The sequence below is a fragment of the Ranitomeya imitator genome, chromosome 5, assembly GCF_032444005.1.
Source record: "Ranitomeya imitator isolate aRanImi1 chromosome 5, aRanImi1.pri, whole genome shotgun sequence".
Lineage (NCBI taxonomy): Eukaryota > Metazoa > Chordata > Amphibia > Anura > Dendrobatidae > Ranitomeya > Ranitomeya imitator.
The window spans coordinates 643,278,119-643,294,228 of record NC_091286.1 but is presented as its reverse complement, the minus strand read 5'-3'; the positions used below and the strand labels follow the sequence as shown (position 1 = coordinate 643,294,228).

General features: G+C 47.0%; 1 protein-coding gene across 1 annotated transcript in view; it reads left to right on the top strand.

The window, feature by feature from the left end:
* The window catches only part of WDR35 (WD repeat domain 35), a 176,478-nt gene that overhangs the window by 70,821 nt on the left and 89,547 nt on the right, over window positions 1-16,110 (top strand). Inside the window, exons 14-16 of the mRNA XM_069728136.1 lie at window positions 5,454-5,598; window positions 5,682-5,751; window positions 14,068-14,121. Coding sequence (XP_069584237.1) covers window positions 5,454-5,598; window positions 5,682-5,751; window positions 14,068-14,121 — 269 coding nt within the window. The remainder of the gene's footprint in view (window positions 1-5,453; window positions 5,599-5,681; window positions 5,752-14,067; window positions 14,122-16,110) is intronic.

The following is a 16,110-nucleotide window of genomic DNA, read 5'->3' as shown; positions in this document are numbered from 1 at the left end:
TCATTACAGGATACAATTCAAAGTACTTGTTCTCACTCACAAAGCTCTCCACAGTGCGGCCCCCTTACATCTCCTCCCTCATTTCTGTCTATCGGCCTAACCGACCGCTGCGCTCTGCAAATTACTTTCGGCTAACCTCTGCACTAATCCATACCTCCCACTCCCGACTCCAGGACTTCTCCCGTGCTGCGCCAATCCTCTGGAATGCTCTACCCCAAGATATTAGGACCATCCACAATTTGCATAGTTTTAGGCGCTCCCTCAAAACACATTTGTTCAGAGCAGCCTATCACATTCAGTAATCAGTCATTTTATGTTTGTGTGTGTGTGTAGCCCATTTGCTATCTCCATCTATCCCCCACCCCCTGAAGATGGCTGGACCATCATTGTAAATACATCATTGTAAATACACACCTGTACTTTGTATCTCCCCCACCTCATTGTAGATTGTAAGCTCTCACGAGCAGGGGCGTCTTATTGTGCTTTAATTATTGTATTGTTAACGTTGTTGCTTATGTCTGTTGTGTTTGAAACTGTTAAACTGTAAAGCGCTGCGGAATATGTTGGCGCTATATAAATAAAGATTATTATTTTTTAAGGAAAAAACCTTTTTCACTTCTTCACCTTTGCACGCCCAGGTATTATTTATCTTTTATTCCAAGCATATGGCTTATATAAAACATCATGTTCTTTTATATGATTATGTATTGTACCTTTGATTAGTTGTCCTGTGATGCACTCTTCTTTTTAATTTTTATACATTTCTTGTAATTTGACTCACTACTACTCAAATAAAGACATATTTATATGAATTCCTTGTCTGTAGCTTTCTCTCTCCTTTAGTTCCTATTTCTGGGTTTTGGTTTTAGTTCATTGAGCTCAGCAGTGATTATCGAAGCGGTGGTCTTGCGATCCTCTCTCACAATTTACTTTAGTTTCCGATTGTCTCTCTGAGTCAACTTCGACTTTTGGCCGGATCTGTGCTTTGCTGCGGACATTTTTCCTTCTCTTTCAAACGCAGTCATTATTTTGGAGACAGTACCTCTTGACGCGCCAAGCATTCGGGCACTTTCTGTTACAATAGCGCCTGCTTGTACGATCACCAACAATTTGGCCTCTTTCAAAATCCGATAGGTCTGCCATTGGTATCAGGTTCTCATCAATGTTCTTACAATTATGCAAAATAAACAGTTAATTTACATACACATCACATAACACAAATAATCAACTACAAAACATTACCATATGTCACGGTTTGCATGTATATAACATGTTGGAAAATTATGATGCCAAAACGTTAGGTGTTTCCGTTATTTTATCCAACCCCTGGTATATATTACTTCGAGGGCCCCTTGTAGTCCTGTCGCCTGTGTGCGGTGCACGCGGCAGCTTCCGGTCCCAGGGTTGGTATGAGCGCAGGACCTGTGATGACGTCGCGGTCACATGACCGTGACGTCATGGCAGGTCCTTCTCGCATAGCATCTTTGGCACCGGAACCTGCCGCTTGCACCACCGAGTACAGCGCGCCACGTCGGAGGGTGAGAATAACCTTTTTTTTTATTATTATTATTATTATTTTTAACATTAGATCGTTTTACTATTGATGCTGCATACGCAGCATCAATAGTAAAAAGTTGGTCACACAGGGTTAATAGCAGCGTTAACGGAGTGCGTTACACCGCGGTCCATTAACTCTGGCATTAACCCTGTGTGACCGCTCAGCGCTGACTGCAGGGCAGAAAAGCAGCGGCCATTTCGCTGCCAGACCCTGGTCGTCGCTGATTGGTCGTGGCAATGGTCGTGGGCGTTTTGCCACGACCAATCAGCGACTTGGATTTCCATCACAGACAGAGGCCGCGACCAACGAATATCCGTGACAGACAAGACAGACGGAAGTGAACCGTAGACAATTATATATACATATGAAGTTTATAATAGATCAAGAATATTTATTGCTTTTGATGACCCTGCCCAGCTCTGTGCGGAACAATTGCTTTGATGCTGGCAGACTCCTCTACCCTTTCGTAAACCTTGCCTTTATTTACAGCTCCCAACATTACTATTACAGGGTTCTGCAATTACTCCCTACACACATAGCATCATTTTTCTACCAGACACAACTTTGCCCTTGTTTTGTTACTAGACATTGTAGAGTTTGCTGCCCAGCATGTGGAACACAATCCCTTTAGAGCCAGGGAACAATGTAGATAAGAAGCACGGTGGCTCAGTGGTTAGCACTGCAGCCTTGCAGCCCTGGGGCCCTGAGTTGAAATCCCACCAAGGACAACATCTGCAAGGAGTTTGTATGTTCTCTCCGTGTTTGCGTGGGTTTCCTCCGGATTCTCCGGTTTCCTCCCACATTCCAAAGACCTACTGATAGGGAATCTAGATTGTGAGCCGCAGTGGGGACAGCACCAATAATGTTTGGACAGAGCTGTGGATTTAATGGCGCTATATAAATGAGTAACATAAATAAAATAAATGTCACCTTCATTACGAAAAGGAGTGAATAGTACTTGACTTAACACAAGTATGAATTATACAGCAAATGTATGGTCATGTACTACTTGTAAGACTGATTTAAAGGGGTTGTCCACAACTCTGACAACCTTTTATTAAACACTTTATTCACCAGGGCAAAATAAATAGCAGCTACCTCCTGCACCTACACTGGGTTTCCCAGGGCTTGCCTGACATTGGCTGCAGTGCTCACACAGACTTCAAAGAACGTGTGAGAACTGCAACCCATTAGTGACTGCTGATTGGCATCTGAGTTCGTGTAGCATAACAATGTCACGCGAGACCAGGGGACCCTGTGCTGATATCACCAGATCGGTGCCGGTGCAGGAGGTGAGTATCGTGTTATTACTTTATGCTGGAGAGTATAGTATATTGTCCAAGCGGTGGACAACTCCTTTAAGCCGGCCATACATACTAACATTGTTCTTACTGCGTGATCTGCTGCAAGAATCATCTGGTAACGGCCAGCAAACAAAAGGATCAGGTGATTGAATTTCGTCCATTCGATATTTATGTCCCTTGACACATTTTGTTGGTAAGCCCCTTATATGGTGGGCTGAATTTGATGGGATGGACCCCAAAAGATTTTTATTTTTCCATATTTGCCTATATAAAAAAAATCATGAAATCTTCCACTGAGCTTCATAAGAAGCTGATACTTACTGATCTCTAGAGATCAATTCTCAGCAGTCTAGGTGTCATCACAAGCAGAATTGCAATGAAAAGGAATCTGAAGTATAAAGCTGGAGACAGATGACGCAGGATCCACCATAGACAATAGATGGTAAATACACACACATCCTCCCCCTTTCTACACAATAACCTCTGCACAGGCCACAGCACATGCCCACAACCTACACAGGACACAGAACACACCTTCACAGGTCACAAAGCATGCCTGCAACCTACACAGGTCACAGAGCATGCCCACAGCCTGCACAGGTCACAGAGCATGCCCACAACCTACACAGGACACAGAACATGCCCACAACCTTCACATCTTCACAGGTCACAAAGCATGCCTACAACCTACACAGGTCACAGAGCATTCCCACGACCGGCACATGTCACATAGCATTCCCACAGCCTGCACAGGTCACAGAGCATTCCTACGACCGGCACATGTCACATAGCATTCCCACAGCCTGCACAGATCACATAGCATTCCCACAGCCTGCACAGGTCACAGAGCATTCCCACGACCGGCACATGTGACACAGCATTCCCACAGCCTGCACAGGTCACAGAGCATTCCTACGACCGGTACAGGTCACAGAGCATTCCCACGACCTGCACAGGTCACAGAGCATGCCCACGATAGACACAGGTCACAGCGCATGCCCACAACTTACACAGGACACAGAACATGCCCACAACCTTCACAGGTCACGAAGCATGCCTACAACCTACACAGGTCACAGAGCATGCCTACAGCCTGCTTAGGTCACTGAGCATTCCCACGACCTGCACAGTTCACAGAACATGCCCATGACCTGCACAGGTCACAGAGCATGCCCACGACCGACACCGGTCACAGAGCATGCCAATGACCGGCGTAGGCCACAGAGCATGCCCACGACCGGCGCGGGTCGCAGAGCATGCCCACGACACTCACCCTTCGAAGTGAATGAATAATCTCCTGAGTCCAGACCACTGTTTTGATGTGTCTTCACCACTGCTTTGAACTTACATTAACAGAGAAAGTATGGAAATAAGAATCCGGATTTAAATAATTACAAAAAATGAGAATTAATACACTTGCTTTAAGTAAATAGTGCTCTAATTTCCTGCACATCGGGTGGTCAGGACTGTCATTGTATATGAAGAGGAGAATAAAGGTGATTGGTGGGGTCCCATCACCAGAATCCTGGATAATGAGCAAGTGATGGTCTATCCTAGCAATATCGTATTCCTTGAAGTAGTAGTTCAGCCCCTTGAAGGAGTTCCTTCAAGTAGTACAGCCCCTGTAGAAGGACGTAGATCTGGGTATTTATTATGATGGAATATAGGCTGAACTGGATGGACAAATGTCTTTTTTCGGCCTTACTATGTTACTATGTAATAATTGAGAATCCTTTGAGTTCCCGTGTTTACTAAACATGGCAGTATGTGGCTGAATGCTCATAAAGTAAGGCCACTATAGATCAGAATTAATTATTTTTGCATAGCTTAGAAGTAATTATTTTTTTGCCGAACTCTGTGGTGCATCTTTGTTTTAGTGCTACCAGGACTTTTCTGGGTGAGGTTACCGATGTCAAAGACTTCAGCTCCCAATATTCCTTTGTCCGGTCTGCATGCCCCCTTATTCCAATGTGTAATATGGAGCTTTCATTAATCACTGTCTGCACAGCTATTCTATCCTTTACTGACTGCATTATTTGCTGCCTAGCATGTGAAACAGGATCCCCCCAAACACAGTGGCAAAGGAGACCTAGGTAGCAGCGTATGTGCAGGGCATTTGGGGTGTGCTTTCCTCCAGATCATGTCGGATGTTGTTGTACAAGCAGGAAATAAACACTGGGGCATAAACTTGTGACTACATTTAAGTCTAGGCCTCAAAGAAATCCCCACTACAGGCACTAGACCTTACCGCCGAAATGCGTAGGTCCGTCCCGTTATCATTTTATTTTGCTGACCGGCCCCTTGCTGCTCATGGATGTTTTAAATGGTGAAATAAGAGACTAGTTTTATACATTTATCTGGAATGATGTCTCACCGCTGGATTCATCCTCCTTTGTTGAACATATGTATATTCTCAACGATATAGCTGTCATTGTATAGCAAGAGGATGGGAGAGGTCGCTGCACATTACACATGAATCTGGTGTATGAGGACTATAAGCTGTGCCCTCTCCATGGCAGAGGAGATCATTTACTGATCACTGGGGATCCGACTGTTGCTTAGTACTAACGTACATTTCTGTTTTTCCGCAGTACCCTTGTTCGTCACCATGACAAAAACGCATGTTATAGCGGCATCCAAGGAAGCCTTTTATGTCTGGCAATATCGAGTAGCAAAGAAGCTGACGGCAATGGAGATTAATCAACTGCTGCGGACTAGAAAAGAGGGCAGAGAACGGTAACCTTAAGTATAACGTGCGTCTTAGTATACAACCTTGAAGGATCATGAGTCATTTATCCCTCTTCTCGGTTTCTTCGCAGGATATTTCACATTGATGATGCACCATCTGGAACAGGGGAAGGGCTCATGGATGTCAACAGAGCTTTTGTGGTAAGCAAATGTAGAAGTCTGTAACCGATTATAATGGTATCTAACATTATTGGGAACTTGTCGGGCGATTCATGATGGCCAAACCATATATAATTCTCTGGAGCGCTCTGCTGTAGGTGATTGACTGGTCTTTCCTTATGTGCGCGCGAGGAAGAGACCTGTCAGTCACTTGCTGCAGCCCTGGGAAATGCCGGCCAGGGGCAGAGCTGGATTAGTCTCGTCTCTGACTATGGTCCTTGGCCGGATCTTCCCTTTTCTCCTACGCCTCATTGGGGGACACAGGACCATGGGTGTTATGCTGCTGCCACTAGGAGGACACTAAGTTAACATATAAAGAATATCTCCTCCCCTGCAGTATACACCCTCCTGCTGGCTCTCAGTGAACCAGTTCTTGCTTAGTGTCTGTAGGAGGCACTTGGGTCTGCTTTCAGACCCCACCATTTTAATTTTTATTCTATTTTTTCCTTAACGGAGCGAATGGGGGCGACGGACCCTTTCTAGGTTCCGATCTCCCCCGAACCATCAACAGGCAAGTACGTGGAGCGTTCCTCCCGTATCCTTTCCTGCAGCGTTGGATGCCAGCCCTGAGCTCACCTTACGGGCGACTGTTCCTTTGTGTTCCGATCTCCCCCCTCCATAGCAGGCGACCGCATGGAGTAGCCCTCCATCTACCTCTCCTGGAGCCAGGTGCATAGCCGGACATAAATGTCTATGGCGTCCGTGCAGCCCCCCTCTGCATCACTACTGATATAGCGGATGACGCATGGCGGCAGAAGCTCTCCACCCCCTCCCTGACTATGGCGACGGTGGATTGAGCACCGGCCCACCGCATCTACCGTGAGTACAATGCAGGGGCCGAGGCGCTGGGGGGGTCCTGGTCCCTGGGGTATGGAAGGTCCGCACCTCTAAAGGGCTAAAGCCCGGGTCCGTGGGTGGTCCGCAGCGACCATTTTTGATGCACGAGCGCATCTCAGGATGACACTAATAGCGGTCGCGGCGCCACAGGCCGCAACCGCAAGTTTCTTGAATTTAGTCCCCGGCTTTTCTCCTCATACAGGCCGGACTCCTTGGCCACACCCACCGGCAATTACCGCTGCTCATCTTTTCCAGTTCTTCTCGTTCCATGAGAAGTGCTCTCACAGATCTCGGCGGCCATCTTGGGACACCCAGCGCTGATTCTGCGGCGCTGCTCCAGCCTTCCTAATCTCTGGATCCGAGGTCACAACCGATATACAGCCTTCACGTACATTGCGGACCTCCCCTGGAGACTCAAGACACAGGACCTGGGTAAGCTGCAGATACATAGCTTAACCCTTCCCCTGGTAGAAAGCGCTCTCCTTAAGGTTACTGACTGCCCTCACTTTAACATTCCTCCCCTGTTCCCCCGACACTCTGAAAGAAAACACACGAAATTGATTCATAACTTTTATTTGGAGAGTAACCATAAAAACATATCTCATCTTAAAACTTCAACCACCCTTTCTTGTTGGAGGGGTAAGGTCGCATCCTTTCCTGTTAGCCATCGAAAGTTATGGGGATATGCCGCCGGACTCCCGGCACATGTTACTTCCGCCAAACACTGCGACTTCATAACTTCTATAACTCACTAAACAAATTCAACCATTTCCTCCCTTGAATGAAAAAACATTAAGAGGGTGGGTGGGCAGCTAAATCAAACCTATATTGAAAGCGGCCGGAATCGCCTCAGGCACCACCTCACACTCTGCCAGCTGACTCCTCATAAACTGTCACCGGAAGTGACGCACTCGCAGCCAGAATGAGGGGGGCAACCACGAGCTTCTTAACTCTTTCGTCGCGTTCCTGAGAACAGGGGCAGGAAAACACAATAACCACTTGGTCGGTCAGTCAGGGGGCCTCCGGCATATAAAGCCGGGCCCCCGCAATGTCTCAATCAAGGCCTCACAAAAAGTCTGGGAAAACCCACACGGTATTTTTTGCTGCATATACCTCTTGTAAGGTCTCATTACCCCGGGGTCGCAATACTACATTGTGCACAGCTTGTGAACCGGCGACTGTTCAGGAACCACCTGTTACTGACACCGAACTTAGTGAGCCTGGTCCCCCTGAGTGGGCTACCTCTCTTACCCGGTCTATGGCATCCCTGGCAAAAGCGTTAGAATCATTCCGAGACCCCTCCTCTAACCAGGGCACTCTTACGGACGACGCTTCCGATCCTCAAAACCCCTCGTACTCTAGGGGTCGTACCTTGCCAAGGAGCTCTCTCCCTTCCAGAAAAAGGACTCCTGCCATATCCCCAGACCATCAGCGGGATTCGGGTTCTGAGAGCTCCATTTCTCACTCCACTTCCATTGGAGCTAGCAGAGCACCTGATTCAGATGACGATTCTGACACGTCCCTAGATCAGGAATTTCATCACGATCAGGAGACTCTCGACTCTCTGAGTCAGTGAATAAGGCTTTGAAACTTGAGGAGGAGCCTTTATTGAAAATGGATCACTCCGTGTCCTTTAAGAGGACCAAGCGAGCTCAAAAGGTATTCGCTACTCATCCAGAATTTAAGGAAATTGTTGAATCTCACAGGATCCGTCCCAATAAACGATTCACAAGGCAGAGGCCCATGGAATCAAAATATCCCTTTGCCCAGGATCTAAGAAAAGATTGGCCTCAATCTCCCCCGGTAGATCCTCCGGTATCTCGTCTGGCTACTAAATCTATTTTATCCTCTTCGGAGGGCGCCTCTATTAAAAATCCAACCGATCGTCAGATCAGCAATATGGCGCATTCAGCCTTTGAAGCCTCAGCAGCCGCACTCTTCCCATCTTTTGCTGCGAAGTGGGTGGCTAAGGCTATGACCCACTGGGCTGAAGCCTTGTCCGCAGCGGTGCTGGATACCGATCTCCCCCCCGAGATAGCAGACCTCTCTACTCAGATAGCCAGAGCGGGAGATTTTGTAGTTACCGCGTCCCTGGACGCTGCTAACTGTGCTTCTCAAGCAGCAGCAAACGCCATCACCATCCGGAGATCCTTATGGCTTAGGGACTGGCGTGCGGATTCGACTTCCAAAAAGTCATTGACTTCTCTTCCATATCAGGGCGGTCGCCTTTTTGGCGAAAAGCTCGACCAATTAATTTCCAACGCCACTGGAGGGAAGAGTAAATTTCTTCCACAACAGAGACCCTATCGGCCCTTTCAGAACCAGCAACAACAGGCCCGATCCCGATTTTTTTTTTTCGCTTCAACTCAAACTGGTACTCTACTTCCACATCCTCCGGACCTGGCTGGGCACAACGTAGGGATAGAGGTCCTCAAACCTTTTACAAACCTTCTCCCTCTTTGAGAGGCAGGCCTAGACAGTCAGGGTCCAGAAGGTTCAGACTGGGCAGGTCTCCCACACAATGACTCCCTGCAGTATCCGGAGGACACCCTCAAAGTAGGCGGCCGCCTGCTTTCCTTCAGCAACGCGTGGCTCTCGGTCGTTCACGACGAATGGGTCCGCGACCTAGTGTCCTCCGGATGCAAGATAGATTTTTCTCTCTCTTCCACCAAATCGCTTTTTCCCGTCTTCTCCTCCCAGGGCAAAGGCATCAGAGCTCTTCCAGGCCATAAACTCTCTAAAGGAAGACGGGGTTATTATCCCGCTTCCTCAAAGTGAAAGGTTTCAAGGTTTTTATTCAAACCTGTTCATTGTTCCAAAGAAGGACGGTACAGTACGGCCCGTACTGGACCTAAAACTGCTCAACAAATTTGTCAGGGTGCGACGGTTCCAGATGGAATCGCTTCGTTCTGTCATCGCCTCCATGGAGAAAGGCGACTTCCTGGTGTCCATAGACATCCAGAACGCGCACCTCCACATTCCCATTTTACCTTCTCACCAAAGGTTTCTTCGCTTCGCAATTCATGAAGATCACTTACAGTTTGCTGCTCTGCCCTTTGGCCCCACCACCGCTCCCAGGGTATTCACCAAGGTCATGGCGGCCGCTATGGCCATGCTTCATACCCGAGGTGTGGTGGTGTTACCGTATCTCGACGATATCCTCATCAAAGGCCCCTCTTTCCACACCTGCAAGGAGGCCGTGACTATCACAATAGATACTCTTTCTCGCCTGGGTTTCAAGATAAACTTCAAAAAATCTTCCCCAGTACTGGCTCAGCGAATTTCCTTTCTAGGAATGATACTGGACTCGTCTCAGGGGTTGGTACTTCTTCCCCCGGAAAAAAATCTCTGTAGTACAGCGGGAAGCTCAGAAGCTCTCCCAACCTCATACTCACTCTCTACGTTTCAGTATGAGCGTCCTCGGCAGGATGGTAGCAGCTATGGAGGCGGTCCCATTTGCTCAACTACACCTCCGCCCCTTACAACATGCTCTCCTGGCTGTGTGGGACAGAAACCCGTTATCTCTCGGTCGTCATTTCTTTCTTCCCCAGCGAGTCAGACAGTCTCTCAGGTGGTGGACTTTGAAGTCCTCCCTGAATCAAGGAAAGTCCTTTCTCCCAGTACATTGGCTAGTTGTGACAACAGATGCCAGTCTTCTGGGATTGGGAGCAATGTTCCACCATCACACTGCTCAGGGCCGTTGGTCTCTTCAGGAAGCTCGCCTGCCCATCAACATCCTGGAAATACAGGCAATCAGGTTGGCTCTTATTCAATTCCATCCCTTCCTGACGGGTCGTCTCATCAGGATTCAGTCCAACAATGCCACGGCAGTGGCATACATCAACCGGCAGGGGGGAACACGCAGCAAAGCAGCCATGTCCGAAGTAGGCCACATCCTTCGTTGGGCCGAGGAAAACCGCTCAATGATATTAGCGGTTCACATCCCGGGAGTGGAAAACTGGGAGGCAGATTTCCTCAGCCGCCAAGTTCTCGACTCCGGAGAGTGGTCTCTCCATCCGGAGATCTTCCACCAGATCTGCTGTCGTTTGGGAACCCCGGACGTGGATCTGATGGCCTCATGGCTAAATTCCAAGGTTCCCAATTTCATAGCTCGGTTCCACAACCGGCAGCCATCGGGGCAGATGCACTCGTTCACTCGTGGCATCAGTTCCAGCTTCCGTACATATTTCCCCCGCTTCCCTTCTTACCGAAAGTCATCAAGAAGATCAGAGCGGAGGGATACCAGTAATCCTCATTGCGCCAGACTGGCTGCGCAGGGCCTGGTACGCCGAACTAATTCAACTAGTTGCCAATGTCCCCTGGCGATTACCGAATCGCACAGACCTTTTGTCCCAGGGCCCCCATTTACCACCAGAACTCTAAGGCCCTGTGTTTGGCCGTTGAGTCCTGGGTGCTGACACAGGCAGGCTTCTCTCAGAAAGTCATTTCTACTATGATCAGTGCTAGAAAGCCTACATCCATGCGTATATATCATCGCATTTGGAAGACCTTCTTCTCATGGTGCCAGGAACGTGGACGCTCTCCTCTTGAATTTTCAGTTCCTTCCATCCTCGAATTCCTTCAGTTGGGTTTGGACTTTGGTCTCGCCCTTATTTCTCTCAAAGGGCAGATTTCAGCCCTGTCAGTCCTGTTCCAACGTAAAATTGCCAACAGATTACAGGTGAAGACGTTCATTCAGGGATTCTGCCATGTAGTGCCACCCTATAAGATGCCCTTGGAACCATGGGACCTTAATTTGGTCCTCGGAGTCTTGTAGGAGGCTCCTTTTGAGCCTCTGCAGGACGTTTCCCTGTCTCTTCTGTCATGGAAGGTTGCCTTCCTGGTTGCGTTCACGTCCATCCGACGAGTCTCAGAACTGGCGGCCTTGTCTTCCTTTCCTCATTTTTCATCAGGATAAGGTGGGTTTGAGAACATCCCCGTCTTTTCTACCGAACGTCGTCTCATCTTTCCACCTCAATGAGGAAATTGTTTTGCCTTCACTTTGCCCGGCGCCAGTACATCGCACCGAGAAGGCTCTCCACACACTGGACTTGATGAGAGCTCTTAGGAGATACGTCTCGAGGACGGCGTCTTTCCGCAGATCAGATGCCCTGTTTGTGCTCCCTGAGGGGCCAAGAAAAGGCCTAGCCGCTTCCAAGGCTACGATAGCCAAGTGGATTCGTTCAGCTATCCAGGAGTCCTACCGAGTTAGAGGTTGCTCCGTCCCAGCAGGGATTAAGGCTCATTCTACTCAGTCAGTGGGTGCGTCTTGGGCCATCCGGCACCAGGCGTCGGCAGCACAAGTCTGCAGGGCTGCGACCTGGTCCAGCCTGCATACATTTTCGAAACATTACCATGTCCATTTTCAGGCCTCACCAGATGCGTCCGTCGGCAGAAGAATTTTGCAGGCGGCAGTACCGCATCTGTAACTTCTGGGTACAAGGAGCAATTGCAGTGGTACGAGGAGCAATTGCAGTGAATTATTTCCCACCCAGTGACTGCTTTAGGACGTCCCATGGTCCTTTGTCCCCCAATGAGGCGTAGGAGAAATAGGGATTTTTGTGTACTCACCGTAAAATCCTTTTCTCCGAGCCAATCATTAGGGGACACAGCACACATCCTGTTAGCCTATTGGTTTTAGTTTTTTTCTGTGTTGACTTGGTTTGACATTGTTCATTCTTGTTAATTGTTATGCTCCTACTTCTTTGTTACCGAACTGGTTCACTTGGAGCCAGCAGTATGGTGTATACTGCAGGGGAGGAGTTATTCTTTATGTGTTAACTTAGTGTCCTCCTAGTGGCAGCAGCATAACACCCATGGTCCTGTGTCCCCCAATGATTGGCTCGGAGAAAAGGATTTTATGGTGAGTACACAAAAATCCCTTTTTTTTTTATCAGGGAAACCTACCTGGATAAAATAGTGCTGACAGGCTGCAACTCATTCTGCCCGCCGTTTGGGCTGCATGAATCGCCTGACAGGTTAGCTTTATATTTAATGAGTTATTGTACCTCCTGATGAGATGTGTATCAACATTTTCTACTTTAAAGGGAACCTGTCAGCAGGATTGTGCACAGTAACCTACAGACAGTGTCAGGTCGGCACCGTTATACAGATTACAATGATACCTGGTGATGAAATCTGTCTTGTGGTTATTGTATAATCTTTATTTTCAGTTAATGATGTGCTCGTGCCCCGGGGCGGCCTGTGGGGGGTCTTCATGTGCTGCTCTGATTAGATAGTCATAATGCAGGCTGCTGACAGGTCATTGATCCATCACTGACCTGCCCCCTAGTTTACATAATGAATAGTATATATATTTTTAAAAAAAATCCCCTTCTGCAGGCAGACATCGACTTTGGCGCTAGTTGCCGCATGATCACATCCCTACTAAGCATTTAATTATTCTTTTTGATGGTATCCATAAATTCCTAAAAAACAAAAATCAGATTGAAAATGGTGCCGGCCATGCCTGGGCAAAAGCAGCTATTGGCGATCCGATAGCTACTGCTGCGCAGGCATTGGCGGCACCATCCTGCTATATGAAAAAAAACCAGCCTCTTTCAAGATGGCGCTGCCGGCACCTGTGCAATAATAGCTATCGGATCGCCAATAGCTGATACTGTGCAGACGCACAATTTTTTTTTCTTAAATATATCGCATAATCATTATGCAAACTAGGGGGCGGGTCAGAGGGATCAGTGACTTGTTAACAGTCTGCATTATGGATACCTAATCAGAAATATTCAAAACAAATATTTTATCATCTATCTGTCATTGACACCTGTCCTGGCCTTCACCCCGGCATATCGAGGAGGAGCGGATATATGCGCTAACTTTTGCATTCAATCACTATTCAGCTATTGGAGCCCTATTAAAGGTTTAGGGTCTTACCTTCAGACCCTAATTTGTCCTAAAAATGAATGGACCGCAACACTGATTATAATCTGTGACCTGTTCACAGTCTATTCCTGCACAGTATTGCATGAGCTCCCCACTCTGCAAAGGGAAATGTAGCAGTGCCCCATTCAAGTGCATGGGACCGGGTGCAGCATTGGCAGTGCCGCTGTGCAGGAGAAGAACAGTGCAGCAGTCCCTGTTAGTGCTGAAAGCTGTCTTGGCCGTATGACGTGATTTAAGCATGCTACCTTGTTACACTAGTTAGGTAGCTGTCAGCTCTCTACCCCGGTCCCTCCATACACATGCACACTGAACTCAATAAACCCTGCTTCCTTATTATCCCCATACAGTATGATGTCTCCACACCACCACCCATGCAGTATGACGTCTCCACACACCAGTGGCAGAGCATTATCTCTCACGGTCACAAAGGATTGGCATTGTGAAATGAAACATGGCTGAGACTACGGCCAAATACATAATGTTGTCATCCGATAACGCAGAAATATGGGTCTGCGTGCCTTTCAATTTATTTTCTTTTGTAAATGTTATTTCTCATTTTAGGCAACAAGAGATCTCGTCTGCTCCGTAACCGCATCTGATAGAGTCTTGATTGTGGTACGTGTTCACATTACTCGTACATATTATATACTTTATAGCAGGGATGGACAGTTAATTTTCCTAAGGGGCTACATGAGAGACCGTGACTGTTGTGGAGGTCCAAACCAACCGGTCGACTTTAATTCTGCTAATTATTATTATTGTTTTATATACATTTTTATCCCACAGTATTGGGCAGAATTAAATAAGCTGTGATGTGTTTGCTCTGTACCCTGATATTTTGATCTTTGTTGATGGGCCTTGAACTTGCCTTTTACCTTCCTGTTTGTATTACCCATTTTGCCTTGACGCACTCTGACTTTGGAGTTCTGACCCCGGACTGTGACCAGACTACGCCTTTGTTTCTCCCCCCTATTTATGACGTACCCTCCTGGCTTTTGACCTCGGACTCCTTGAGTTCTCCGACTCATGGCTTGTCCGTGAGAAGTGACTCAGTGTCACAAAATCATTTTGAGCGGAAAAATAAAATGAACAAAACTAAAATAACGTGGTTGCACGAGTGAGAATACCCTCTTATAATTGGGGATGTGGTTGTGTTCAGAATTAGACAGTCACATTTACACTAATATTCATAGCAGTCACTGCACTGCTGCCATAATGTACAGGGATTTTGATTAACCCCATATAAAGTTCAGCTTTTCTAGCAGGATTTTCCTGCCATTTTCTTACTTGCATTTTACATCAAAACCCACGGTCCTTAAACTGCTTACAACACAGCAAAGGGATCTCATTGTTAAAAGTTATCAGTTAGCAGAGGCTACAAAAACATTTTCAAGGCAGTAGAAATGCAATGGAAGACTGTGAATACATCTTCAAGAAGTGGCTTAAATTTGACAGAACAGTGACATTATCTAGAAATGGACATCCCTCAAAAATCAATGAAAAGACAAGGAGAAAAGTTGTCCAGGAGGATGTCAAGAGGCATATAACAACACTGAAGGAGCTGCAGGAATTTCTGGCAAGTACTAGCTCTGCACTGCTAGTAAAAACAATCTCCCATATTCTTCATATGTCTGACCTGTGGGGTAGAGTGGCAAGACTAAAGTATTTTCTTACAAAGAAAATTATCCACACTCGGCCATGTTTTGTCAAAACCTACATCAGGCCTGCAAAAAGCATGAGGGAAAATGTGTTATATGATGACACCAAGGTTTAACTTTTTGGACGCAGTTGCAAAAGGTATGTTTGGAAAAAAAAGCCAATACTGTGCATCATCAAAAGCACACCATACCCACAGTGAGGCATGGTGGAAGCAGTGTTATGCTTTGGTGCTGCTTTTCCACCAGTGTGACTGGAACTTTAATGAAGGTGGGGGGGATTAGGAAGCATTTAAAATGTCAGTTAATTTTGCGCAAAACCTTAAAGCTTCTGCTAAAATGCTGAAAAGAAATTTCACCACCACTGTGACCCTAGGCATACTTTCAAATCAACAAAGAATGACTTCTCTAGAAGGAGATCAAAGTTTTGAAATGGTCAAGCCAAAACCCAGACCTGAATCTATGGATGACCTAAAGAGGGCGCTGTACACAAGATATATCCTCACAATATGGCAGATTTGTAGCTACTGCTGGAAGAGTGCGCAAAGATCGCCAATTCTAGATATGATGCACTGATGGATTCCTACCCAAAAAGACTCGATTTATAACCACATTCAAAGGTTACCTCAGAAAAATATTAGTTTAAGGGTGTGCATATTTATGCATCCACATTTTTTTCCCACTTCAAAAGATTTGAGTTTATTACTGGATTTTTACAGATTGTTGTGAAAAACGTTCTGAAATGATTCTTCTTGATGTTTTTTATACCTGACAAAATTAACCCCTTCCCGACCTTTGACGCATACGCTGTGTCATGAAAGTCGGTGCCATTCCGACCCATGACGCAGCGTATGCATCATGGCGGAATCGTGTTCCTGCAGGCCGGGTGAAAACTGTAATTTCACCCGGCGTGCAGGGACAGGAGGAGTGGTAATTTAGCCCAGGGGCT